This window comes from Mobula birostris, chromosome 23 (assembly GCF_030028105.1).
Source record: "Mobula birostris isolate sMobBir1 chromosome 23, sMobBir1.hap1, whole genome shotgun sequence".
In the NCBI taxonomy this organism is placed as follows: Eukaryota; Metazoa; Chordata; class Chondrichthyes; order Myliobatiformes; family Myliobatidae; genus Mobula; species Mobula birostris.
Genome location: NC_092392.1, coordinates 63794727 through 63820474, shown reverse-complemented (window position 1 = coordinate 63820474; position 25748 = coordinate 63794727). Strand labels below are relative to the sequence as shown.

The 25748-nt window shown below is 49.3% G+C and overlaps 1 protein-coding gene across 1 annotated transcript in view; it reads right to left on the bottom strand.

Annotated features, from left to right (window-relative positions):
* Window positions 1-25748, bottom strand: part of LOC140186773 (mitochondrial 10-formyltetrahydrofolate dehydrogenase-like) — a 117403-nt gene that overhangs the window by 36350 nt on the left and 55305 nt on the right. Inside the window, exons 9-16 of the mRNA XM_072241316.1 lie at window positions 25044-25135; window positions 24197-24344; window positions 12073-12192; window positions 10037-10164; window positions 8910-9060; window positions 8073-8143; window positions 7876-7981; window positions 6015-6102 (exon numbers count right to left, since the gene is read on the bottom strand). Of these exons, the coding sequence (XP_072097417.1) occupies window positions 6015-6102; window positions 7876-7981; window positions 8073-8143; window positions 8910-9060; window positions 10037-10164; window positions 12073-12192; window positions 24197-24344; window positions 25044-25135 (904 nt within the window). The remainder of the gene's footprint in view (window positions 1-6014; window positions 6103-7875; window positions 7982-8072; window positions 8144-8909; window positions 9061-10036; window positions 10165-12072; window positions 12193-24196; window positions 24345-25043; window positions 25136-25748) is intronic.

Sequence of the window (25748 nt, the reverse complement as noted above, 5' to 3'; positions counted from 1 at the left end):
CGTGCAAGAAAAAATTAAATCCAAACTGATTTCAAACTTTGCTCAAATGGTGGCATTTGTACTTCAAAATGAATAGGGATAAATTTGTCCTGGTGAGGAAGATAAAGAATGGTCGGGTGAAGGAACCATGGGTGACAAGTGAGGTGGAAAATAAGTCCCCGGGGACTGACGGAATATTCCCCAGGCTGCTCCACGAGGCGAGGGAAGAGATTGCTGAGCCTCTGGCTAGGATCTTTATGTCCTCGTTGTCCACAGGAATGGTACCAGAGGATTGGAGGGAGGAAAATGTTGTCCCCTTGTTCAAAAAAGGTAGTAGGGATAGTCCGGGTAGTTATAGACCAGTGAGCCATATGCCTGTGGTGGGAAAGCTGTTGGAAAAGATGCTTAGAGATAGGATCTCTGGGCATTTAGAGAATCATGGTCTGATCAGGGACAGTCAGCATGGCTTTCTGAAGGGCAGATCGTGTCTAACAAGCCTGATAGAGTTCTTTGAGGAGGTGACCAGGCATATAGATGAGGGTAATGCAGTGAATGTGATCTATATGGATTTTAGTAAGGCATTTGACAAGGTTCCACACGGTAGGCTTATTCAGAAAGTCAGAAGGCATGGGATCCAGGGAAGTTTGGCCAGGTGGATTCAGAATTGGCTTGCCTACAGAAGGCAGAGGGTGGTGGTGGAGGGAGTACATTCAGACTGATGGATTGTGACTAGTGGTGTCCCACAAGGATCTGTTCTGGGACCTCTACTTTTCGTGAGTTTTATTAATGACCTGGATGTGGGGGTAGAAGGGTGGGTTGGCAAGTTTGCAGACGACACAAAGGTTGGCGGTTTTGTAGAGAGTGTAGAGGATTGTCAAAGATTGCAGAGAGACATGATAGGATGCAGGAGTGGGCTGAGAAGTGGCAGATGGAGTTCAACCCGGAGAAGTGTGAGGTGCTACACTTTGGAAGGACAAACTCCAAGGCAGAGTACAAAGTAAATGGCAGGATACTTGGTAGTGTGGAGGAGCAGAGGGATCTCGGGGTACATGTCCACAGATCCCTGAAAGTTGCCTCACAGGTGGATAGGGTAGTTAAGAAAACTTATGGGGCGTTAGCTTTCATAAGTCGAGGGATAGAGTTTAAGAGTTGCAATGTAATGATGCAGCACTGCAAAACTCTGGTTTGGCCACACTTGGAGTACTGTGTCCAGTTCTGGTCGCCTCACTATAGGAAGGATGTGGAAGCATTGGAAAGGGTACAGAGGAGATTTACCAGGATGCTGCCTGGTTTAGAGTGTATGCATTATGATCAGAGATTAAGGGAGCTAGGGCTTTACTCTTTGGAGAGGAGGAGGATGAGAGGAGACAAAACTCTTTAGATTCTGGACTAGTTCCTGAGGATTGGAGGGTGGCTAATGTAACCCACTTTTTAAAAAAGGAGGGAGAGAGAAACCGGGGAATTATAGACCGGTTAGCCTAAGATCGGTGGTGGGGAAAATGCTCGAGTCAGTTATCAAAGATGTGATAACAGCACATTTGGAAAGTGGTGAAATCATCGGACAAAGTCAGCATGGATTTGTGAAAGGAAAATCATGTCTGATGAATCTCAGAATTTTTTGAGGATGTAACTAGTAGAGTGGATAGGGGAGAACCAGTGGATGTGGTATATTTGAATTTTCAAAAGGCTTTTGACAAGGTCCCACACAGGAGATTAGTGTGCAAACTTAAAGCACACGGTATTGGGGGTAAGGTATTGATGTGGATAGAGAATTGGTTGGCAGACAGGAAGCAAAGAGTGGGAATAAACGGGACCTTTTCAGAATGGCAGCAGTGACTAGTGGGGTACCACAAGGCTCAGTGCTGGGACCCCAGTTGTTTACAATATATATGAATGACTTAGATGAGGGAATTAAATGCAGCATCTCCAAGTTTGCGGATGACACGAAGCTGGGCGGCAGTGTTAACTGTGAGGAGGACGCAAAGAGGATGCAGGGTGACTTGGATAGGTTTGGTGAGTGGGCAAATTCATGGCAGATGCAATTTAATGTGGATAAATGTGAGGTTATCCACCTTGGCGGCAAAAACAGGAAAACAGATTATTATCTGAATGGTGGCCGATTAGGAAAAGGGCAGGTGCAACGAGACCTGGGTGTCACTATACACCAGTCATTGAAAGTGGGCATGCAGGTACAGCAGGCGGTGAAAAAGGCGAATGGTATGCTGGCATTCATAGCAAGAGGATTCAAGTACAGGAGCAGGGAGGTACTACTGCAGTTGTACAAGGCCTTGGTGAGACCACACCTGGAGTATTGTGTGCAGTTTTGGTCCCTTAATCTGAGGAAAGACATCCTTGCCATAGAGGGAGTACAAAGAGGGTTCACCAGATTGATTCCTGGGATGGCAGGACTTTCATATAATGAAAGACTGGATCGACTAGGCTTATACTCATTGGAATTTAGAAGATTGAGGGGGGATCTTATTGAAACATATAAAATTCTAAAGGGATTGGACAGGCAAGATGCAGGAAGATTGTTCCCGATGTTGGGGAAGTCCAGAACAAGGGGTCACAGTTTGAGGATAAAGGGGAAGCCTTTTAGGACCGAGATGAGGAAAAACTTCTTCACACAGAGAGTGGTGAATCTGTGGAATTCTCTGCCACAGGAAACAGTTGAGGCCAGTTCATTGGCTATATTTAAGAGGGAGTTAGATATGGCTCTTGTGGCTAAAGGGATCAGGGGGTATGGAGGGAAGGCTGGTACAGGGTTTTGAGTTGGATGATCAGCCATGATCATACTGAATGGCGGTGCAGACTCGAAGGGCCAAATGGCCTACTCCTGCACCTATTTTCTATGTTTCTATGATAGAGGTGTACAAGATAATAAGAGGAATAGATAGAGCCGATAGCCAGCGCCTCTTCCCCAGGGCACCACTGCTCAATACAAGAGGACATGGCTTTAAGGCAAGGGGTGGGAAGTTCAAGGGGGATATTAGAGGAAGGTTTTTTACTCAGAGAGTGGTTGGTGCGTGGAATGCACTGCCAGTGGTGGAGGCAGGTACACTAGTGAAGTTTAAGAGACTACTAAACAGGTATATGGAGAAATTTAAGGTGGAGGGTTATATGGGAGGCAGGGTTTGAGGGTTGGTACAACACTGTGGGCCGAAGGGCCTGTAGTGTGCTGTACTATTCTATATTCTATGAACAGTTTTGCAACCTTGCACAGTTGATGGACATTGGGAGAATCTTTCTTGCATCTAGTGTGGACTATGAGCGAGGTTTTAGCCAATGAATTAACTCAAAAACAAGCTGAGAAACCGTTTAGGTGAATGTCATTTGGATATGTTAATGAGAATCAAAAGCTATCAATTGGACGGAAGTTCTATTAGTCTAGATAGAGCTTACAAAGAATGGGTAAATGCCAAAGACAGGAGAGAGAAAAAATAACTGAGTGACTTAAATATGTAAACAACAGGAATTCTGCAGATGCGGGAAATTCAAGCAACACACATAAAAGTTGCTGGTGAACGCAGCAGGCCAGGCAGCATCTCTAGGAAGAGGTGCAGTTGACATTTCAGGCCGAGACCCTTCGTCAGGACTAACTGAAGGAAAAGTGAGTAAGGGATTTGAAAATTGGAGGGGCAGGGGGAGATCCAAAATGATAGGAGAAGACAGGAGGGGGAGGGATGGAGCCAAGAGCTGGACAGGTGATAGGCAAAAGGGATACGAGAGGATCATGGGACAGGAGGTCCGGGAAGAAAGACAAGGGGGAGGGGACCCAGAGGATGGGCAAGGGGTATATTCAGAGGGACAGAGGGAGAAAGTGAGAGAAAGAATATGTGTATAAAAATAAGTAACAGATGGGGTACGAGGGGGAGGTGGGCCATTAGCGGAAGTTAGAGAAGTCGATGTTCATGCCATCAGGTTGGAGGCTACCCAGACAGAATATAAGGTGTTGTTCCTCCAACCTGAGTGTGGCTTCATCTTTACAGTAGAGGAGGCCGTGGATAGACATGTCAGAATGGGAATGGGATGTGGAATTAAAATGTGTGGCCACTGGGAGATCCTGCTTTCTCTGGCGGACAGAGCGTAGATGTTCAGCAAAGTGGTCTCCCAGTCTGCGTCGGGTCTCGCCAATATATAAAAGGCCAGATCGGGAGCACCGGACGCAGTATATCACCCCAGTCGACTCACAGGTGAAGTGTTGCCTCACCTGGAAGGACTGTTTGGGGCCCTGAATGGTGCTAAGGGAGGAAGTGTAAGGGCATGTGTAGCACTTGTTCCGCTTACACGGATAAGTGCCAGGAGGGAGATCAGTGGGGAGGGATGGGGGGGACGAATGGACAAGGGAGTTGCGTAGGGAGCGATCCCTGCGGAATGCAGAGAGAGGGGGGGAGGGAAAGATGTGCTTAGTGGTGGGATCCCATTGGAGGTGGCGGAAGTTACGGAGAATAATATGTTGGACCCGGAGGCTGGTGGGGTGGTAGGTGAGGACCAGGGGAACCCTATTCCTAGTGGGGTGGCGGGAGGATGAAGTGAGAGCAGATGTAAGTGAAATGGGGGAGATGCGTTTAAGAGCAGAGTTGATAGTGGAGGAAGGGAAGCCCCTTTCTTTAAAAAAGGAAGACATCTCCCTCATCCTAGAATGAAAAGCCTCATCCTGAGAGCGGCGGAGAAGGAGGAATTGCGAGAAGGGGATGGCGTTTTTGCAAGAGACAGGGTGAGAAGAGGAATAGTCCAGATAGCTGTGAGAGTCAGTAGGCTTATAGTAGACATCAGTGGATAAGCTGTCTCCAGAGACAGAGACAGAAAGATCTAGAAAGGAGAGGGAGGTGTCGGAAATGGACCAGGTAAACTTAAGGACAGGGTGAAAGTTGGAGGCAAAGTTAATAAAGTCAACGAGCTCTGCATGCGTGCAGGAAGCAGCGCCAATGCAGTCGTCGATGTAGCGAAGGAAAAGTGGGGGACAGATACCAGAATAGGCACAGAACATAGATTGTTCCACAAAGCCAACAAAAAGGCAGGCATAGCTAGGACCCATACGGGTGCCCATAGCTACACCTTTAGTTTGGAGGAAGTGGGAGGAGCCAAAGGAGAAATTATTAAGAGTAAGTAATTATTAAAAGTAAATATGTATGTTATTTTGTTGTTATTCTGTGCAGTTTTATGTCAAATATTTTGTAACCTACATAAACTGTGCAATGTATGCATTCAGTGCGCACATACTTTTGTCACAGGAAAAAAATTTGCACAACATAAGATTTTTGCGCACACTGACTACTAAAAATTAGAGGGAACATTGTTACTGATACACATGATTTTAGCTTCTCCCTTTCAAACTACAAGGTGAGTTCTATGATATTATGGTCACTGCACCCTCAGGGTTCCTTTACCTAAGTTCACTAATCAAATTACACAACACACAATCCAGAATTGCCTTTTCCCTAGTGGGCTCAGCCACAAGCTGCCCGAAAAACCATCTCAGAGCATTTTATAAAGTTTTTCTCGAAGCTCAGCACCAACTAGATTTTCCCAATCTACCTGAAAAGTGAAATCCCCCATGATTATCATAATATTGCCTTTTTAACAAACTCTTTCTAACTCCCATTGTAAATTGCACCCCACATTTTGGCTACTGTCCGGGGCCTGTATACATCTCCCAACAGGGTCATTTTACCCTTGCAGTTTGTTAACTCTACCCACAAGGATTCAACATCTTTTGATCCTATCACCTCTTTCTAAGGATTTAATTTCATTTTTTTTTACTAACAAAGCCCCGCCACCCCCTCTGCCTATCCTTTTGAAACAATGTGTATCGTTGAATGTTAAGCTCACAACTGTGATCTTCTTTCAGCCATGACTCAGTGACGCCCACATCTTACCTGCCAGTCTGTAACTGTGCTGCAAGATCATCTGCCTTATTCCATTTACTACATGCATTTAAATATAACACCTTCAGTCCTGTATTGCAATTTCCCCCTCTTGCTACACTTCAATTTATCCCACTGACTGCAAATTTTGCCCTATCGCCAGGTTACCTGAGCCAGGGAGGATGTTGATGACTCCCCTTGGAATGCCAGCTTGTGCAGCCAGCTCAGCAAACTTCAACGCGGTGAGTGGAGTCACCTGGGTTGGAGGTGAAGGGGGGATTGGGAGAGAGACAAGACACAACAGGAGTTCAATGTGACTGTAACCTAACCCAGGGCCAGGAACCGGTCGCAGTTGAGTAAATGGGACCATGGAGAATGGGGAGTGAAGAGGTTGTTCGTGGGGTGGGACCGTGGACAATGGGTTGGGGATGAGGGACAGATGGGGTAGATCGGGAGAGAGGACAGTGGACAGTGAGGCTGTGGAGGTGGCACTGTGAATGGTAGGGAGGTGTCATCTGGGGGGGGCGGGCTGGCGCAGACGGCGGGGGTGGGGGTTGCGGTCTGGCGTGGATGGTAGCAGAAACCGATGGTAGAAGGTGGTGCTGGGGATAGGAGATGGTGAGTGGGGTGTGTGTATTGGGAGGGGGGAGTTGGGTGAGGGTAGAGAATGGGAGTGGAGGGGTGTGACAATGGAGATTCGGGACCAGGATGGGTGCAGAGAGTGAAGCAGGGAAAGCCCTGCATGGGCAGGAAGGAGCAGTTAACAATGTCACCCAGGCCATAGCCCTTCCCCTCCACACAACTTGCCCACACATTCAGACAGTACTGAGGCAGTGGAGCTGTTAGCGTGGCGCTATAAAGCTCAAGGCGTTCCCGAGTTCAGTTCAGTTCTGGCACCAATCTGTTAAGAGTCTCTGTGTGTCTTCCCCAGCCACTCCAGTTTCCTCCCACAGTCCAAAGACCCACCAGGCACGTTAACTGGCCATTGAAAATTGCCCTGTGGTTAGGGTAGGGTTATTCGGGTTGCTGGGGCGGTGTGGCTCGGAGGGCCGGAGAGCCCACCCTGCGCTAAATAACTGAGTAAGTGCTAGTGAACGGTCCAACCACCAACAGGGCACCTGATCTGTTGATCTCTGACTTTCAACACTCCTATGGTCTGGGAGAGGCAGTGTCCATCGCTCTCGACCCTACAGAAGGAGATTTTCCTCTCTCAGCACTAAACCTGGAGTCAGAGGAGGAATGAGCCAGAGGATGTTTCCACAACAGACAGGATCTCCCAGTAGCCACCCACTTCAACTCTGCTTCCACTCCCATTCAGATATGTCCATACATGGCCTCCTCTACTGCCATGATGAGGCTAAACTCAGGTTGGAGGAGCAACACCTCATATACCGTCTAGGTAGTCTCCAGCCCCTGGGTATGAACATTGAATTCTCCAACTTCCGGTAATTCCCTCCCCCTCCCTTCCCCTATCCCTATGTCACTCTGCCCCTTCCCCCAGCTGCCTATCACCTCCCTCATGGTTCCACCTCCTTCTACTACCCATTGTGTTTTCCCCAATTCCTTCTTCACCTTTCCTGCCTATCACCTCCCTGCCTCCCCTCCCCCACCCCTTTATCTTTCCCCTTACTGGTTTTTCACCTGGAACCTACCAGCCTTCTCCTTCCCACCCTCCCCCCACCTTCTTTATAGGGCCTCTGCCCCTTCCCTCTTTAGTCCTGACGAAGGGTTCCGGCCCAAAACGTTGACTGATCGTTTCCACGGATGCTGCCCGACCTGCTGAGTTCCTCCAGCGTGTTGTGAGTGTTGCTTTGACCCCAGCATCTGCAGAGTATTTTGTGTTTATGACCCAGAGGGGTCCCAACTGTTTCACACAGCTGAACAGAGCAGTATCAGACTGGCAATGTCCTTGGAGAAGGGGCACATCAGCAGACCTGGGCCACTTGGGAATCGATCAGGAACATCACAAAAACATTAATCACTATCTGACGACAAAACCATTACAACAGTGCTTAGTTCAAGTCTGTACCTGTGCTGGTTTCAGCACCAACGTGTTTCCTGCAGCTAGGCAGGCTGCACTCTTCCATGCCAGCATCATGAGGGGGTAATTCCAGGGAATGACGATAGCACAGACCCTGGGAAAGAGGAATAACATCCAATTGCATTCAGTTTATTTATCAGGCAGACATTTACAGAACTCACTAATACTCTTCCTTGTCATCTTACCCCAGAGGCTCCTTCTTTGTATATGTTAAATTATGGTTGGGACGTGCTTGGTTAATAGGGATCGTAGAGCCCTAAAGACAAAATTAAAAAGGTAGTCAGTTTCTGAATTCCAAGTTAATTCATTCTTTGGTGAAGTAATGGAATCAGATTTAGATGAAGTGGAGTGTAGGAGAGATTGGGACAGTTCACTGAACTGGAAAAAAAGAGTGGAGGCACACTTGTCGGCTGTCTGTGACATCCGGTGTCTCCGGACGTTCGCACACCCATGCCTCCTATCAAGAGAAACAGACCTACAGGACCTCCTAAGGGCCCATCAAAATTATGAGAAATAAACTCATCTTCCTCCCCCCAAAAGAAACTCAAAATGTTGGATTCAAAAAAATATATTTTAATTAAATGCTCAAACACAAGGAAATCTGAAGATGCTGGAATTTCAAGCAACACACATCAAAGTTGCTGGTGAATGCAGCAGGCCAGGCAGCATCTCTAGGAAGAGGTACAGTTGACGTTTCGGGCTGAGACCCTTAATCAGGACTAATTGAAAGAAAGAGCTAGTAAGAGATTTGAAAATGGGAGGGGGAGGGGGAGATCCAAAGTGATAGGAAAAGACAGGAGGGGGAGGGATGGAGCCAAGTGCTGGAAAGTTGATTGGCAAAAGGGATACGAGAAGATCATGGGACGGGAGGCCTCGGGTGAAAGAAAGGGGGAGGGGGAGGAACCAGAGGAAGCCTGCTGCATTCACCAGCAACTTTTATGTGTGCTGCTTTTAATTAAATGGTTTGGATACAAGCAACAGTTACCAGAGAGAACATTGCCTTCAGCAACTGTTTACTTTACCTGAATCTTGTCACACCATCCTGCAAAATATCTGAATGTTTGGATGGACATTCCAACGTGCGTCTTCAGGGCAAGAGTGTAGACAGCCCCAGAATCAATGGCCTCGATAGTGGCAAGTTCCTCCTGGTGCTCCTCCATCAGGTCTGCCAGCCTGCAAGTAAACACCCCACAGCTCACCATTACTACCAGAGGCAGCTGAGATTCCCCACCGTGCTCTTGGAATGATGAATTCCCTGTGCTCAGCGTTAAATATCCCTTCGTGCAGTTTGCGTAGGCACCTTCAGGAGATCACACTAATCTCCCTCATGAAGATTTTGTGACCAATATTTCTAAAGCATCCTTGTTACTGGGGCAGCAGGTAGAGCCACTACCTCATAGTGCCAGTGACCCTGGGTTCAATCCTGATCTCTGGTTCTGTGTGGAGTTTGCACGTCCTCCCCAGCTTCCCCCTGGGTTCTCTGGCTTCTTCCCACATCCCAAAGACGTGCAGGTTGATGGGTCAGTCGGTCACTGCAGCAGGTAGAACACGAGGGTAGTTTATGCTGTAACTGGTGGAGGGGTATGGACTTCAGGTTTAATGGCCTCTTGTACAACTGTCTCTCCATGTTCAGAATGTATTGTTTATGCAGAGGTGAAAGGAAGCAAAGTGAAGTTTTGTAAGTACTTCCAATGTACTGAAAGCACAACAATGTAATGCAAGAAACAATTTTACAACCTGATCCAGTATAAGTGGGAGGAAACGTACACCAGTTGGAGACAGAGCCACTTGCAACATCTGGGTGACCTGACTTCTCCTCCGGGTACTTGGCCCAGCGTACACTTCTCTGACAACTGGAAGGTAGCCAATCCCTCCGGTCCACATAACAAACACTTTGAGACGTCAAGCTCAAATTAATTCTCAAGCTGGTACTTGCAAGCACTGTGCAGGTGAAAGAAAATTGGAGGTAAAATGGAGTCAAGGTGCCATGGATTGATAGCCTGTCAGTGGGGCTGCACCGTCTGACCACATCGAACACCTATTTGCATGACTTCATTCACCACATCCCAATTTTCAAGGCAACCAATGAAAACCAGAGGAAGTAACACACCGATACACCACACATAAAACGGGAGAATCTTACACTTACTGATACAACAGTCTCCCTCTGTCTCGTGCATTCATCTTCCCCCACTGTCCATTCTCAAATGCATCTTTAGCTGCTGCCACAGCTTTATCAACATCAGCAACTGAGGAATAGGACACTTGGCAGATTACCTGGCACAAGGAATAATGAATGTACACCTTTAGACTGACATTGCTGTACGTTCACAGGCTGTAAGCATCGGTTAAACTCCACACCCCGAATATCACATGCATTTATGGTCACCACAGTATCGGAAGGCTGTGACTTAGCTGGAAAGGGTGGAGAAAAGATTGACAGGAATATTACAGACAATAGAGGATTTGAAGAATGAGGAGATACTGGATTGGCTGGGATTTTTTTCTCTGGACCAAAGGAGGCTGAGGAGTAATCGTAGAGATTTACAAAATCACAGGGGACAGAGGGTGAATGGTCCCACGTTTGGGGAGTCAAACTTGAGAGCGCAGGTTTAACAGACAAAAAATGCTGAAAGAACTGAGCAAGTCCGGCAGCTTCTGTGCTTGGAAGTGGAGAGTCAACATTCATTTGGATGGCATTATTCAAGGAGAGAGGGGAAAAGACCTAAAATGGGGCCTGAGGGTCAACTTTGTCCACAGGAAGTGTAGTGTATGCCAGTGCTAGAGATGGGTATTTGGACAGGTACAGTACATGGATAGAAAAGGTTTAAGGAGATACAAGTTAAATGCATGCCAATGGGACTTGGTGGCCATGGACAAGTTGGTCCAAAGGGTTTGCTCCTGTTCTGTCTACCACTCTACGAATGTGAAGAAAAAGAATGCTGAACACGCAGCAGTTCAGGCAGAGAGAGACAAAATGAGTCAATGATCTTTCATCCTGGAATGATATCTGACTCGCTCTCCATTCACGCTGCACGGCCGAGCATTTCCAACATTTTGGAAACATAGAAAACCTACAGTACAATACGGGCCCTTCAGCCCAAAAAGCTGTGCCAAACATGTCCTTACCTTAGAAATCCCCTTGGGTTAGCCATAGCCCTCTATTTTTCTGAATTCCATGTACCCACCCAGGAGTCTCTTAAAAGACCCTATCATATCCACCTGCACCACTGTTGTCGGCAGCCCATTCCAAGCACTCACCACTCTCTGCATTAAAAAAAACTTATCGCTGACATCTCCTCTGTACCTCCTTCCAAGCACCCTAAAACTGTGCCCTCTCGTGCTAGCCATTTTCTGATTTCATTTCAGAGTTTCAGCACCTGTAATTTTTGCTTTTCTATTTTGGGGTTAATTTTTTTTATGGCTCTTAGGAGATTGATACAGCTGGACAGCCTGTAACAGAAGAAATATCTTTTTCAAGTTAGTGATGACTCCTATCTGGTAATGCCGAGAGAAGGGAAAACAGTGGGATGTTCTGTTATGCAGGGCCACACAGCACAGCTGAAGCAACAAACCTCAGTAAGAGTGCGAGCAGAGGGACTGGTATCTGGAACAATTTTTATGATGGAAGAAATGTGGCTACTGAAAATGAGAAGCCCATCAAGTACTGAGATCTGTGAAGGGGTGTGATACTGATTATAGAACATACAGCATAATACAGACCCTTCAGCCCACAATGTTATGCAGACTTCATATCCTACTCAAGATCAGTCTAACCCCTCCCTCCTACATAACCCTCCATTTTGCTACCATCTAGTTGCCTGTCTAAGAGTTTCTTAAATGTCCCTGATATATCTCTAATTGGATGAATCAGATGTTTCATCATGAGCAGAGATATGCCTGCCTTCTAGTGGTGAAGTATTGAAATGTTTATAGACATGAAAACATTCAGAATGGGATAATGCAGGTATAATGGTAATGTCACATACTGATAATCACTATCCGTTGCGATTTGAAGTCATTCCAGAACTCAGTCTCAGTGATCTTCTTACAGGTGCTCAAAAACCTGAGCAGAAAAGAACTTTGAGTTTGACTAATTGCTACAAAGGAGGAGAGGCGATGGATTGTGCAGGGTTCGAGCTCCCACAAGCTGACTTTGCCATCTGGCTGAGCTTCACTACTCACTGAGCCATCTGTAGGGTTGATGGTGTTATAGGTCTTCCCGTCCTCGGAGTTGATAAAACGGCCATCAATAAAGCATTGGTGAGGCATTTTCACAGTCATGTTATTTACATCCATTGTAACCTTTGAAAGAGTAACAAACATCTCAGATTACCACAAAGGCCTCCCAGGAGCATCTGGAGAAACTCACTAGTTGTCAGAATTTATGGAATAATTAGAAACGGAACAAGAACCTGGAAACTTGAGACCTTTCAAATAAACAGTCCTCACATAAAATATGGAATTTTTTTAAAATTTCAAAATATACTTTATTCAAAAATAAAATTATATACAATAAACCATTCAATAGCTTTCCATCCTTTCCATACGTTTCCATTATAGTCAGTACATATCCATACTTATGGCCACCCAGGTGGCACTCCAGTTGTTCACCTTACCACATCATTGTTGAGGGGTATACTCCCCGCCACCCGACCCCTCCCACTCCCGCCGGTGAAGAAACCTATACCGTGATCCTTCCCTACCGTGCCCTTGCGGTGGCTGTACCGAGTTTCAGTGCATCCGAGAATGTGCCAGTCCGCAGCATTCTCCCACGGACGTCTCCATGTGCTGGTAGATCATCAAGTTTTGGGCCAACCAAAGAGCGTCTTTCACCGAGTTGATGATCTGCCAGCAGCACTGGATGTTGGTCTCCGTGTGCATCCCCGGGAACAGCCCGTAGATCAGAGAGTCCTCTGTTACGCAGCTGCTGGGGATGAAACGTGACACTAGCCCGTCCATCCTCCTCCACACCCTCTTTGCAAACTGGCAGTGTGCAAAGAGGTGGGTCACAGACTCCTCCTCACTGCAGTCCTCCCGTGGGCAGTGGGGTGCGGAGACGACGTTCCGGGCGTACAGGTGGGATCTGACTGGGAGGGCCCCTCTTACTGCCAGCCAGTCGAGGTCCTGGTGCTTGTTGGTGAGACCTGGCGATGAGGCATTTTGCCAGATGAACTGGACTGTCTGCTCGGGGAACCACCCCACTGTGTCCATCATGTCCTTCTGCAGTGCCTGCAGGACATTACATGCCGACCACTGCTTGATGGCCCTGTGGTCAAAGGCGTTCTCCGGGAAGAACAGGTATGCTGGCAACGACCAACTGACTGGGGCGTTGCGCGGGAGTGGGGCCAGACCCATCCTTCGTAGCCAGGGCGACAGGTAGAACCTGGGCACATAGTGGTACTTGGTGCCCACATACCTGGGCTCTACACACAATCTGATGCAGCCACATACGAAGCTGGCCATCAGGGTGAGGGCGACATTGGGGACGTTTTTGCCCCCATTGTCCAGGGACTTGTGCATGACGGTCCATCTCACCGGCTCCATCTTGGATCCCCGGACGAATCTGAAGACAGCTCAGGTGATTTCCGAGCTGCAGGAGTGGGGGACGGGCCACACCTGCGCCAAGTACAGCAGCCCTGAGAGCACCTCACACCCGATGACCAGGTTCTTGACCATTATCGACAGGGAGCGCCCTCCCCACAGTCCCAGTTTCTGTTTCACCTTGGCAGTCCGCTCCTACCAGTTCTTGTTGCACGCCTCAGCCCCTCCGAACCAGATCCCCAACACCTTCACGTGGTCAGACCTGATGGTGAAGGGGACATTGGATCGGTCAGGCCAGTTGCCAAAGAGCATGGCTTCGCTCTTCATGCAGTTGACCCTGGCCCTCGACGCTAGTTCAAACTGTTCGCAGATGCCAATCAACCTGCGAACTGACCTCAGATCAGAGCAGAAGATGGTGACGTCGTCCATGTACAGGGAGATTTTCACTTGGGTCCCTCCACTGCCTGGCAGCGTCACCCCTCTTATGTCCTCATCCCTCCTGATGGCTTCCGCAAAGGGTTCAATGCAGCACACAAACAAGACGGGAGAGGGAACAGTCCTGCCTGACTCCAGACCTGATGGGGAAGCTGTTTGTTTCCCACCCGTTGACCTGGACTGCACTACAGATGTCTGTGTAGAGCAGTCTGATCCAATTCTGGATTCCCTCCCCAAATCCCATTTTGGAGAGCACGTCCGTCATGTACGTGTGCGATATCCTGTCGAAGGCTTTCTCCTGGTCCAAGCTGACCAGGCAGGTGTTCATCCCCCTGTCCCGCACGTAGGCAATGGTGTCCCTCAGCAGCGCGAGGCTGTCTGAGATCTTCCTGTTCGGTACAGCGCAGGTTTGGTCCGGGTGGATCATCTGTCCTAGAACAGACTTTACCCTGTTGGCGATAACCTTGGACAGGATCTTGTAATCCACATTCAGGAGAGAGATAGGTCTCCAATTTCTAATGTCTTCCTTTTCCCCCTTCTGCTTGTAGATGAGGGTGATGATGCCCTTCCTCATGGACTTTGACATGCTGCCAGCCAGAAGCATAGCGTTGTACACTTCCGGCAGGTCTGGGCCCATCCAGTTCCACAGAGCCGAATACAACTCAGCCGGTAAGCCGTCGCTTCCGGGAGTCTTACTGGACTCAAAGGAATGGATGGTGCCTGTCAGCTAGCCCAGGGTCAATGGCTGATCCAGACTCTCCCGCTTGCCGTTGTCTAAGACCTGCGTGATAGACGACAGGAGGTTGCGGGAGGCTGTGGATTCTGTGGCCTTTTCGTCATACAGACCGGCATAGAAGGACAAGAGTCGTCGGATCAGGCAGATGAATGCGTGGCTGAGAGACTGGTGTAGGGGGCAGGGCTTCAGATTCTTGGATAACTGGGATCTCTTCTGGGGAAAGTATGACCTGTTCAAAAAGGACAGGTTACACCTGAACCCGAAGGGGACCAATATCCTGGCGGGAAAGTTTAATAGAGCTGTTAGGGAGGGTTTAAACTAATTTGGCAGGGGGGTGGGAACCGGAATGATAGGGCGGAGGAAGGGGAAAACAGAAATAAATCTAAGATAGTGAGCAGTAAAGATGTCAGGAAAGACAGGCAGGTGACGGGGCAAATGTGTAGCCATTGGGATGAGCTGAAGTGCAATAAAGTTGCAGTGAAATCAAAGCAAAAAGTATCAAATACTGGTCTTAAGGTGTTGTACTTAAATGCACGCAGCATAAGGAATAAGGTGGATGATCTTGTCGTACAGCTACAGATTGGCAGGTATGATATTGTGGCCATCACTGAGACATGGCTAAAGGATGCATGTCTCTGGGAGCTGAACGTCCAAGGATACACGATGTATCGGAAGGATAGGAAGGTAGGCAGAGGGGGAGGCGTGGCTTTATTGGTAAGAAATGATATTAAATCATTAGAAAGAGGTGATATAGGATCAGAAGGTGCAGAATTTTTATGGGTTGAGCTAAGGAATAGCAGGGGTAAAAAGACCCTGATGGCAGTTATTTACAGGCCTCCAAACAGCTGCAGGGATGTGGACTACAAATTACAACTGGAAATAGAAAAGGCTTGTCAGAAGGGCAGTGTTATGTTAATTGTGGGGGATTTTAACATGCGAGTAGATTGGAAAAATCAGGTCGGCACTGGATCTCAAGAGAGAGAATTTGTAGAATGTCTGCAAGATGGCTTTTTAGAACAGTTTGTTGTTGAGCCCACTAGGGGATCGGCTGTACTGGATTGGGTATTGTGCAATGAACCGGAGGTGATTGGAGAGATTGAGGTGAAGGAACCCTCAGGAGGCAGTGATCATAACATGATTGAGTTCACTGTGAAATTAGAAAAAGAGAAGCCAAAATCGGATGTGTCGGTGTTTCAGTGGAGTAAAGGAAATTACAGTGGCATGAGTGAGGAACTGGCCAAAGTTGACTGGAAAGAGACACTGGCGGGAAAGACGGCAGAGCAGCAGTGGCTGGAGTTTATGTGAAAAATGAGGAATGTGCAAGACAGGTATATTCCAAAAAAGAAGAAATTTTCGAGTGGAAAAAGGATGCAACCGTGGTTGACAAGAGAAGTCAAAGCCAAAGTTAAAGCTAAGGAGAGGGCATACAAGGAAGCAAAAATTAGTGGGAAGACAGAGGATTGGGAAGTTTTTAAAATCTTACAAAAGGAAACCAAGAAGGTCATTAAGAGAGAAAAGATTAACTATGAAAGGAAACTAGCAAATAGTATCAAAGAGGATACTAAAAGCTTTTTCAAGTATATAAAGAGTAAAAGACAGGTGAGAGTAGATATAGGACCGATAGAAAATAATACTGGAGAAATTGTAATGGGAGATGAGGATATGGCAGAGGAACTGAACAAGTATTTTGCATCAGTCTTCACTGAGGAAGACAGCAGGATACCGGACACTCAAGGGTGGCAGGGAAGAGAAGTGTGCGCAGTCACAATTACGACAGAGAAAGTACTCAGGAAGCTGAATAGGCTAAAGGTCGATAAATCTCCTGGACCAGATGGAATGCACCCTTGTGTTCTGAAGGAAGTAGTTGAGATTGCGGAGGCATTAGCGATGATCTTTCAAAAGTCGATAGATTCTGGCATGGTTCCGGAAGACTGGAAGATTGCAAATGTCACTCCGCTATTTAAGAAGGGGGCAAGGAAGCAAAAAGGAAATTATAGACCTGTTAGCTTGACATCAGTGGTTGGGAAGTTGTTGGAGTCGATTGTCAAGGATGAGGTTACAGAGTACCTGGAGGCATATGACAAGATAGGCAGAACTCAGCAAGGATTCCTTAAAGGAAAATCCTGCCTGACAAACCTATTACAATTTTTTGAGGAAATGGCCAGTAGGCTAGACAAGGGAGATGTAGTGGATGTTGTATATTTGGATTTTCAGAAGGCCTTTGACAAGGTACCGCACATGAGGCTACTTAACAAGATAAGAGCTCATGGAATTACAGGAAAGTTACATACGTGGATAGAGCGTTGGCTGATTGGCAGGAAACAGAGTGGGAATAAAAGGATCCTATTCTGGTTGGCTGCCGGTTACCAGTGTTGTTCCACAAGGATCAGTATTGGGGCTACTTCTTTTTACATTGTACATCAACGATTTGGACCATGGAGTAGATGGCTTTGTGGCTAAGTTTGCTGACGATACGAAGATAGGTGGAGGGGGCGGTAGTGCTGAGGAAACGGAGAGTCTGCAGAGAGACTTGGGTAGATTGGAAGACTGGGCAGAGAAGTGGCAAATGAAGTACAATGTTGGAAAGTGTATGGTTATGCACTTTGGCAGAAAAAGTAAACAGGCAGACTATTATTTAAATGGGGAAAGAATTCAAAGTTCTGAGATGCAACGGGACTTGGGAGTCCTCGTACAGGATTCTCTTAAAGTTAACCTCCAGGTTGAGTCAGTAGTGAAGAAGGCGAATGCAATGTTGGCATTCATTTCTAGAGGAATAGAGTATAGGAGCGGGGATGTGATGTTGAGGCTCTATAAGGCGCTGGTGAGACCTCACTTGCAGTACTGTGGGCAGTTTTGGTGTCCGTATTTAAGAAAGGATGTGCTGACATTGGAGAGGGTACAGAGAAGATCCAAGAGAATGATTCCGGGAATGAGAGGGTTAACATATGTGGAACGTTTGTCCACTCTTGGACTGTATTCCTTGGAGTTTAGAAGAATGAGGGGAGACCTCATAGAAACATTTCGAATGTTGAAAGGCATAGACAGAGTGGATGTGGCAAAGTTGTTTCCCATGATGGGGGAGTCTAGTACGAGAGGGCATGACTTAAGGATTGAAGGGCGCCCTTTCAGAACAGAAATGCGAAGAAATTTTTTTAGTCAGAGGGTGGTGAATCTATGAAATTTGTTGCCACGGGCAGCAGTGGAGACCAAGTCATTGGATGTATTTAAGGCAGAGATTGATAGGTATCTGAGTAGCCAGGGCATCAAAGGTTATGGTGAGAAGGCGGGGCAGTGGGACTAAATAGGATAAAATGGATCAGCTCATGATAAAATGGCAGAGCAGACTCGATGGGCCGAATGGCCTACTTCTGCTCCTTTGTCTTATGGACTAGCAGATCCTCAGTATGTCGGTCTGCGAGGATGCCACTGAGCCGTCCTCTTCCTTAAGGTTGTGGATACGGAATTTTTTTTTTATATTTCAAAATATACTTTATTCAAAAATAAATATATACAATAAACCATTCAATAACTTTTCATCCTTTACATACGTTTCCATTATAGTCAGTAAATATCCGTATTAATAGCCATCCAGGTGGCACTCCAGTAGTTCAGCTTAGCATATCATTGTTGAGGGGTATACTCCCCGCCCACCGACCCCTCCCACTCCCACGGGTGAAGAAACCTATACTGTGGTCCTTCCCCACCGGGCCCTTGCGGTGGCTGCACCAAGTTTCAGTGCGTCCCTCAGCACGTACTCCTGCAGCCGAGAATGTGCCAGTCGGCAGCATTCTCCCACGGACATCTCCATGTGCTGGTAGATCATCAAGTTTCGGGCCGACTAAAGAGCGTCTTTCACCGAGCTGATGATCTGCCAGCAGCACCGGATGTTGGTCTCCGTGTGCGTCCCTGGGAACAGCCCGTAGATCAGAGAGTCCTCTGTCACGCAGCTGTTGGGGATAAAACGTGACACTAGCCCGTCCATCCTCCTCCACACCCTCTTTGTGAACTGGCAGTGTGCAAAGAGGTGGGTCACAGACTCCTCCTCACTGCAGTCCTCCCGTGGGCAGTGGGGTGCGGAGACGACGTTCCGGGCGTACAGGTGGGATCTGACTGGGAGGGCCCCTCTTACTGCCAGCCAGTCGAGGTCCTGCTGCTTGTTGGTGAGACCTGGCGATGAGGCATTTTGCCAGATGAACTGGACTGTCTGCTCGGGGAACCACCCCACTGTGTCCATCATGTCCTTCTGCAGTGCCTGCAGGACATTACATGCCGACCACTGCCTGATGGCCCTGTGGTCAAAGGCGTTCTCCTGGAAGAACTTTGCTACGTAGGACAGGTATGCCGGCAACGACCAGCTGACTGGGGCGTTGCGTGGGAGTGGGGCCAGACCCATCCTTCGTAGCCAGGGCGACAGGTAGAACCTGGGCACATAGTGGTACTTGGTGCCCACATACCTGGGCTCTACACACAACCTGATGCAGCCACATACGAAGCTGGCCATCAGGGTGAGGGCGACATTGGGGACGTTCTTGCCCCCGTTGTCCAGGGACTTGTGCATGACGGTCCGTCTCACCCGCTCCATCTTGGATCCCCAGATGAATCTGAAGACAGCCCGGGTGATTTCCGAGCTGTAGGATCGGGGAACGGGCCAGACCTGCGCCAAGTACAGCAGCCCTGAGAGCACCTCACACCTGATGACCAGGTTCTTGCCCGTTATCGACAGGGAGCGCCCTCCCCACAGTCCCAGTTTCTGTTTCACCTTGGCAGTCCGCTCCTGCCAGTTCTTGTTGCACGCCTCAGCCCCTCCGAACCAGATCCCCAACACCTTCATGTGGTCAGACCTGATGGTGAAGGGGACGCTGGATCGGTCGGGCCAGTTGCCGAAAAGCATGGCTTCGCTCTTCGTGCGGTTGACCCTGGCCCCCGACGCTAGCTCGAACTGTTCGCAGGTGCCAATCAACCTGCGAACTGACCTCGGATCAGAGCAGAAGACGGTGACGTCGTCCATGTACAGGGAGGTTTTCACTTGGGTCCCTCCACTGCCTGGCAGCGTCACCCCTCTTATACCCTCATCCCTCCTGATGGCTTCCGCAAAGGGTTCTATGCAGCAGACAAACAAGACAGGGGAGAGGGGACAGCCCTGCCTGACTCCAGACCTGATGGGGAAGCTGTCTGTTTCCCATCCGTTGACCTGGACTGCACTACGAATGTCTGTGTAGAGCAGTCTAATCCAATTCCGGATTCCCTCCCCAAATCCCATTTTGGAGAGCACGCCCGCCATGTACGTGTGCGATATCCTGTCGAAGGCTTTCTCCTGGTCCAAGCTGACCAGGCAGGCGTCCACCCCCCTGTCCCGCACGTAGGCAATGGTGTCCCTCAGCAGCGCGAGGCTGTCTGAGATCTTCCTGCCCAGTACAGCACAGGTTTGGTCCGGGTGGATCACCTGTCCCAGAGCAGACTTGACCCTGTTGGCGATAGCCTTGGACAGGATCTTGTAGTCCACATTCAGGAGAGAGAGATGGGTCTCCAATTTCTAATGTCCTCCCTTTCCCCCTTCTGCTTGTAGATGAGGGTGATGATGCCCTTCCTCATGGACTCAGACATACTGCCGGCCAGAAGCATAGCGTTGTACACTTCCAGCAGGTCTGGGCCCATCCAGTTCTACAGAGCCGAGCACAACTCAGCCGGTAAGCTGTTGCTTCCGGGAGTCTTACCCGACCCAAAGGAACGGATGGAGCCTGTCAGCTCATTCAGGGTCAGTGGCTGATCCAGACTCTCTCGCTTGCTGTCATCTAAGACCTGCGTGATAGACGACAGGAAGTTGCGGGAGGCTGTGGATTCTGTGGCCTTTTCGTCATACAGACCGGCATAGAAGGACTTGCAGATCCTCAGTATGTCGGTCTGAAAGACGCGACTGAGCCGTCCTCTTCCTTAAGGTTGTGGATCACAGAGCTCCCCCTGTGCACCTTTTGGAAGAAGAAGCGTGAGCACGTCTCGTCCTGCTCCATGGTTTGGACCCTTGATCGGAAGATGATCTTGGAGGATTCAGCGGCGAGGTGCTGGGCTTGCCGGCCCTTCACCTCTCGCAATTCCTCCCTGACATCCACCCCCTTCGACTGCAGAAGGAGAAGTTGCTGCAACTCTGTCTGGAGTTTACGCAGTTCCCTCTGCTCCTTCCTTGCCTTCTGGATACCCTTGCGGATGAAGAACCTCTTAATATTCTCCTTGGTGGCTTCCCACCAGTGAACCGGGGAATCAAAGAAGGCTTTCAAGGTTCTCCAACCTGTGTACTCCCTCTCTAGTTCCTCGATGTTCTCTGGGGTCAGCAGCTTTACGTTCAGCTTCCAAGTCCCCCTGCCGTCCTCCCGTAAGTGACAGGTGGCTCTCAGAAGGCAGTGGTCAGAGAAGAACACTGGCGTGACGTCGGTGGACCTGACTGTGAGGGACTCAGACAGGAAGAGGAAGTCGATCTGGGAGCAAGCTGAGCCGTCCGATCGTGTCCAGGCGGCTTGCGGCTGTGCTCCACCTGTGGGAGTGCCTTTTGGCTAAGATCAAGTGTAGTATCTGCTCTTATCAGACCAGAAGGCGGAGGAGAAGAGTTCGCGCTGATGCAGGGGTGGATCCTAATGCTGATTGGCCTCCAATCTAACACCCCATACCAGCAACGACAGCAGTGAGGAAGAAGATGGCAGCAACGAGCAGTACATCAGCTCGAGGCCAGGGTATCAAGAACACTGTCAGGCTGACAGTGCGAGACCGGAACGGGGGCACCGGCTTCACCCGAGAGACCTTCATCCGGAAGGTCTTGATGGAATGCTGCGGATTTATGCCCGATGACATCTACTGCGTCCAGGACTTCGCAGGTTTCTTCGATGTCGCTTTCCGGCAGGCTGCAGGGTGGCAGAAGCTGTACCAGCAGCTTCAGCTGAAGGGGACAGAGGCGCCGCTGTTGCTGCTGAAAGCACAGCCCCTCTTTGCAACAGCTATGCAACAGGAACGGACAATCACGGTGCATATGTTCAACCCGCACGTGCCAGTGGTAGATGTCCTTACATTCCTCGCTCGGTATGTGGAGAGCGTAGGAACTCCAGCGGACGTGAAGGACGGACTGGGAATCTGGACCAGCAAACGGCAGGTGAAGGTGAAGCTGAGGTTGGATTCCAATGGCGGCGTCATCCACCCCCCCTCCGTCTTCGCCATCGGAGGGAACCGAGGGTACATGGTGTACGCGGGGCAACCCAGGGTGTGCCGAAACTGCGGCAAGGCAGGGCACATCGCAGCCCAGTGCAGGGTGGTGATGTGCAAGAACTGTAAAACCGAGGGCCACCTGACCAAAGACTGCACGCAGGCCAAGTCCTGCAACCTTTGCGGACAGGCTGGCCACCTGTACAGAGCCTGCCCGAGGCGTGGGGGTACCTACGCACAGGCGACCAGGGGAGGTGCTGGCCCTGAAAGGGCCCAGGCAGCTGCGGATGTACCCACCAGTGCTCCAGACGAAGCACCCGACAGGACGGATGACGAGACCAGGGAGGAAGGTGCAAGCACCCCAAGACCTGCCACCCCACTGCAGACCCTCCAGGACCAGGCAAACGACGAGCAGGAGTCCATGGAGGAGGGGAGAGCTGAGGTGGAAACTGAATGGAAGGTCGTAAAACGCAAAAAGACCCAAAAGGCGGCGGCCAAGCGACAGAAGGCGGAGCAACACAAGAAAAGGGCAGGGAACCACACAGCCTCTGGTACCCTGTCCTCTTCAGAGGAGGAAGGAGTTGGGGGAGGCCAGCAGCCCCAGCGGAAGAAGCGGCTGGCAGAACAGGTGGAGAGGAGGAGAGGGGAGGGAGAAAGTCTGCTGGCCACCCCCCAAGTACAGGAGGCGGTGAGCAGCCGACACACACAGCTCCGGGAATCCGGGAGCAGAGCCACGGCTGGCACCCAGCAGCCTGAAGGGGAAGCAGCCCAGGAAGTCAACAACCTCCCGGGCCCAGAACCAGAACGGCCACACACGGAGGAGTACTACCAGCAGTACCTGAGCCCACAGCAGGTGGAAAACTTCACAAAGGCGGTGGGAATGAAGGCTCAGGATGGCAAGGGTGAGGACGGAGAGCAGCCAAAATAAAAGACTTACAACGATGGCAGACCTTAAATTGGCATGCTTGAATGTGCGAAGTTTGAAGAGTACTGGGAGCACGCTCCAGTACCTGGACACTGTAAAGGCCGACGTGACCTTCCTCCAGGAGTGCAGATTACCACATCTCTGTAACTACCGGAGGTGGTCACGGTGGTGGAAAAAAGGTTTGTCTGTGTGGTCGGGGGGCAACGATTGTCGCGCTTCTGGCCTGGGGATTCTGCTGCGGGGAGGCAACTTCTCAATCACCCAAGTTAAAGAGGTGGTTGCGGGGCGCCTCCTGGTAGCAGACGTCAAATACCGGGGCACTCCGCTCCGGCTGATCAACATGTACGCCTCCCCCATGCGGAGCGAGCAGCTGGCCGTCTTCGAGCAGCTCCCACAGCTGCTGGTGACGTCCCAGCCGGTCGTTCTGGCCGGAGACTTCAACTGCACCATTGATGCGGCTGGAGGACCCGGCAGCGCCGACGGCAGGCTGGACAGTACCTCTAGACTCCTGAGGGAAACGGTGAAGACAGCCAAGCTGCGCGACGCCGTTGTGGATACGGAATATACCAGGCGAGGAATGAATGCAATTAGGATCAACTTTTTGTATTTTCTTTAGGATGCCACTACTGTTTTGTTTGATAACTCATAGGTTGTGGCAAGTAAGTTCCAACATTAATGATCCACCCTGTACGCTGACCAAGAAGCAGGCTGCATTTAGACCAGACTAGGTTAGGAACAGTGGATTAATGAAATGGTTTATTATTGCAATGTGTACCAAGGCTGTCCTATCAAGGAATGAATGGTATGCAAAACTTGTCTTGCAAGTCATACAGATCAACCCATCACAACAGTGATGCTTTCTATGGTGATGGTAAGGGTCGATGGAGCCATGAAAAATCTCTCTAGCATCCTGAAGCAGCAAAGGCATTGGGCGAGCTTTCCTGACCATGACATCAACAAGATTGGACCAGGGCAGGCTGCTGGTGATGTTCACTCCTGGGAACTTGAAGCTTTCAGTCCTCTTCACCACAGCACCAATGAAGGGCAATTACAACCGCCCAAACCCCCCCCCACAGCCGTTTACAACCGCCCAAACCCCCCCCACAGCCGTTTACAACCGCCCAAACCCCCCCCCACAGCCGTTTACAACCGCCCTCCCCCCCACAGTCGTTTACAACCGCCCTCCCCCCACAGCCGTTTACAACCACCCTCCCCCCCAGTCGTTTACAACCGCCCTCCCCACCAGTCATTTACAACCGCCCTCCCCCCACAGTCGTGTACAACCGCCCTCCCCCCCAGTCGTTTACAACCACCCTCCCCACCAGTCGTTTACAACCACCCTCCCCCCACAGTCGTTTACAACCACCCTCCCCCCCAGTCATTTACAACCACCCTCCCCACCCACAACTGTCATTTACAACCGCCCTCCCCCCCACAACTGTCATTTACAACCGCCCTCCCCCCTCACACATTGTGGTACTTACATAATCTACCTCCAGCTCCACTTCCTCATCCTCTCCTCTCAACTTTCGCACAACTATCTGGATGAAATCCTCAAACTTAGTTGCCATATAAACATCTTCATTCTGCAGCTGAAGGCCACTGCATTTCTGTTTGACTTCTTCAACCAACCTAGGCAGAGAACATTACCACGAGTTCATTTACTGCAGCGCCTCAGAGGAAGCTTTTCTCTTGAGAATTAAAAGCCTCCACACAGTTACTAAGATGCCTTCATCGTCACACTTCCAGTTAAAGTGTAACATTCCATACTTGTCCTTGGCATCCAGTAAAGAATAAAACACAATATGCCAGAGGAACTCAGCAAGCCAGTCAGTGTCTTGGAGAGGAATAAGCAGTCAACATTTCGGGCCAAGATCCTTCATCTGTCCTGACTCTTCTTGAAACATCAACTATTCATTCCTCTCCAGAGATGCTGCCTCATCTGCTGAGTTCCTCCAGCATTTTGTGTGTGTTACTTCTGGATTTCCAGCATCTGCAGACTTTTTTCCACTTCTGCAAAGGTTAACTGGTTGTTAGAATGAATAGTCCTACTGAGTTTATAAATGATCTCTCAGGCCACATTCGTCACATTTGTGATAATTCACTTCCAACCCTGGGTATCTGATTGGCCATCCTTACGGTATTTGTTGAAAATCTGCTAGTTGCAGAAATTACATCATGAAAACTTGTAAAGACCCACCATGGAGAACAGCAAAAGGTGTTTGGTGTACGGAATACGCAAATGGAAAATGGGATTTCACGGGTCAGCCATTTCATGCGACAGGTGTCTTCAGCACGCAAACATGTGGACCAAGTGAGGGAGGAGGTTACCTGACCACATCCATAGAAGCTGCTCCAGATTTGAAAAAGTCTGTGGAATCCTCAATGACAGCGACATTGCTGAGGATGGATTTCCAGATAGCCTGGAGCGAAAACAAAACACTGTACATTGAAAAATCATCCATTCTGAAGGACAATCCTACAAATAACAGCTTGCATCTCACATCACAGCTTTAAGGAAAGTTTTGGTGCAATCCCTCATTAATTCCAAGAGGGCATGTAACCATTCCCAAACATAACCTGGACACTCGGGATTTCTTGTCATTCCTGATATTAAACACAACTTATGAAAGCAATCTGCTTTCCCAAAAACTAGTTCATAACAATCACCCAACAATAGGCATATAACATTTGGTGCTGGGTTAGCCCTCATTGCCTGCATTGACTAATGAGCAGTAGCACTCTCCTCCTCTACAGAGATGGAACAATTCATCATGTAATGGAACAGATTCAGGATTAGGGTGAAATATGACATGAGGGGCTGGATCAGCTCTGCAAGTGGCCTGGGAGGATGGAATCTGTGACCATGACACAATGTGGATGGGGAATAGCAAAGAATACAGACAGTAAACTGGAGGCACAATCTGTGCAACCAGTGTCAGTGCCAATCAAGCAGCTTGACATGACAGAGTTAGTGTAGAGGTCGAGAGAGCATGAAGTCAAGACAAGTGTATGTGTAGAAACTGATCCTACGTC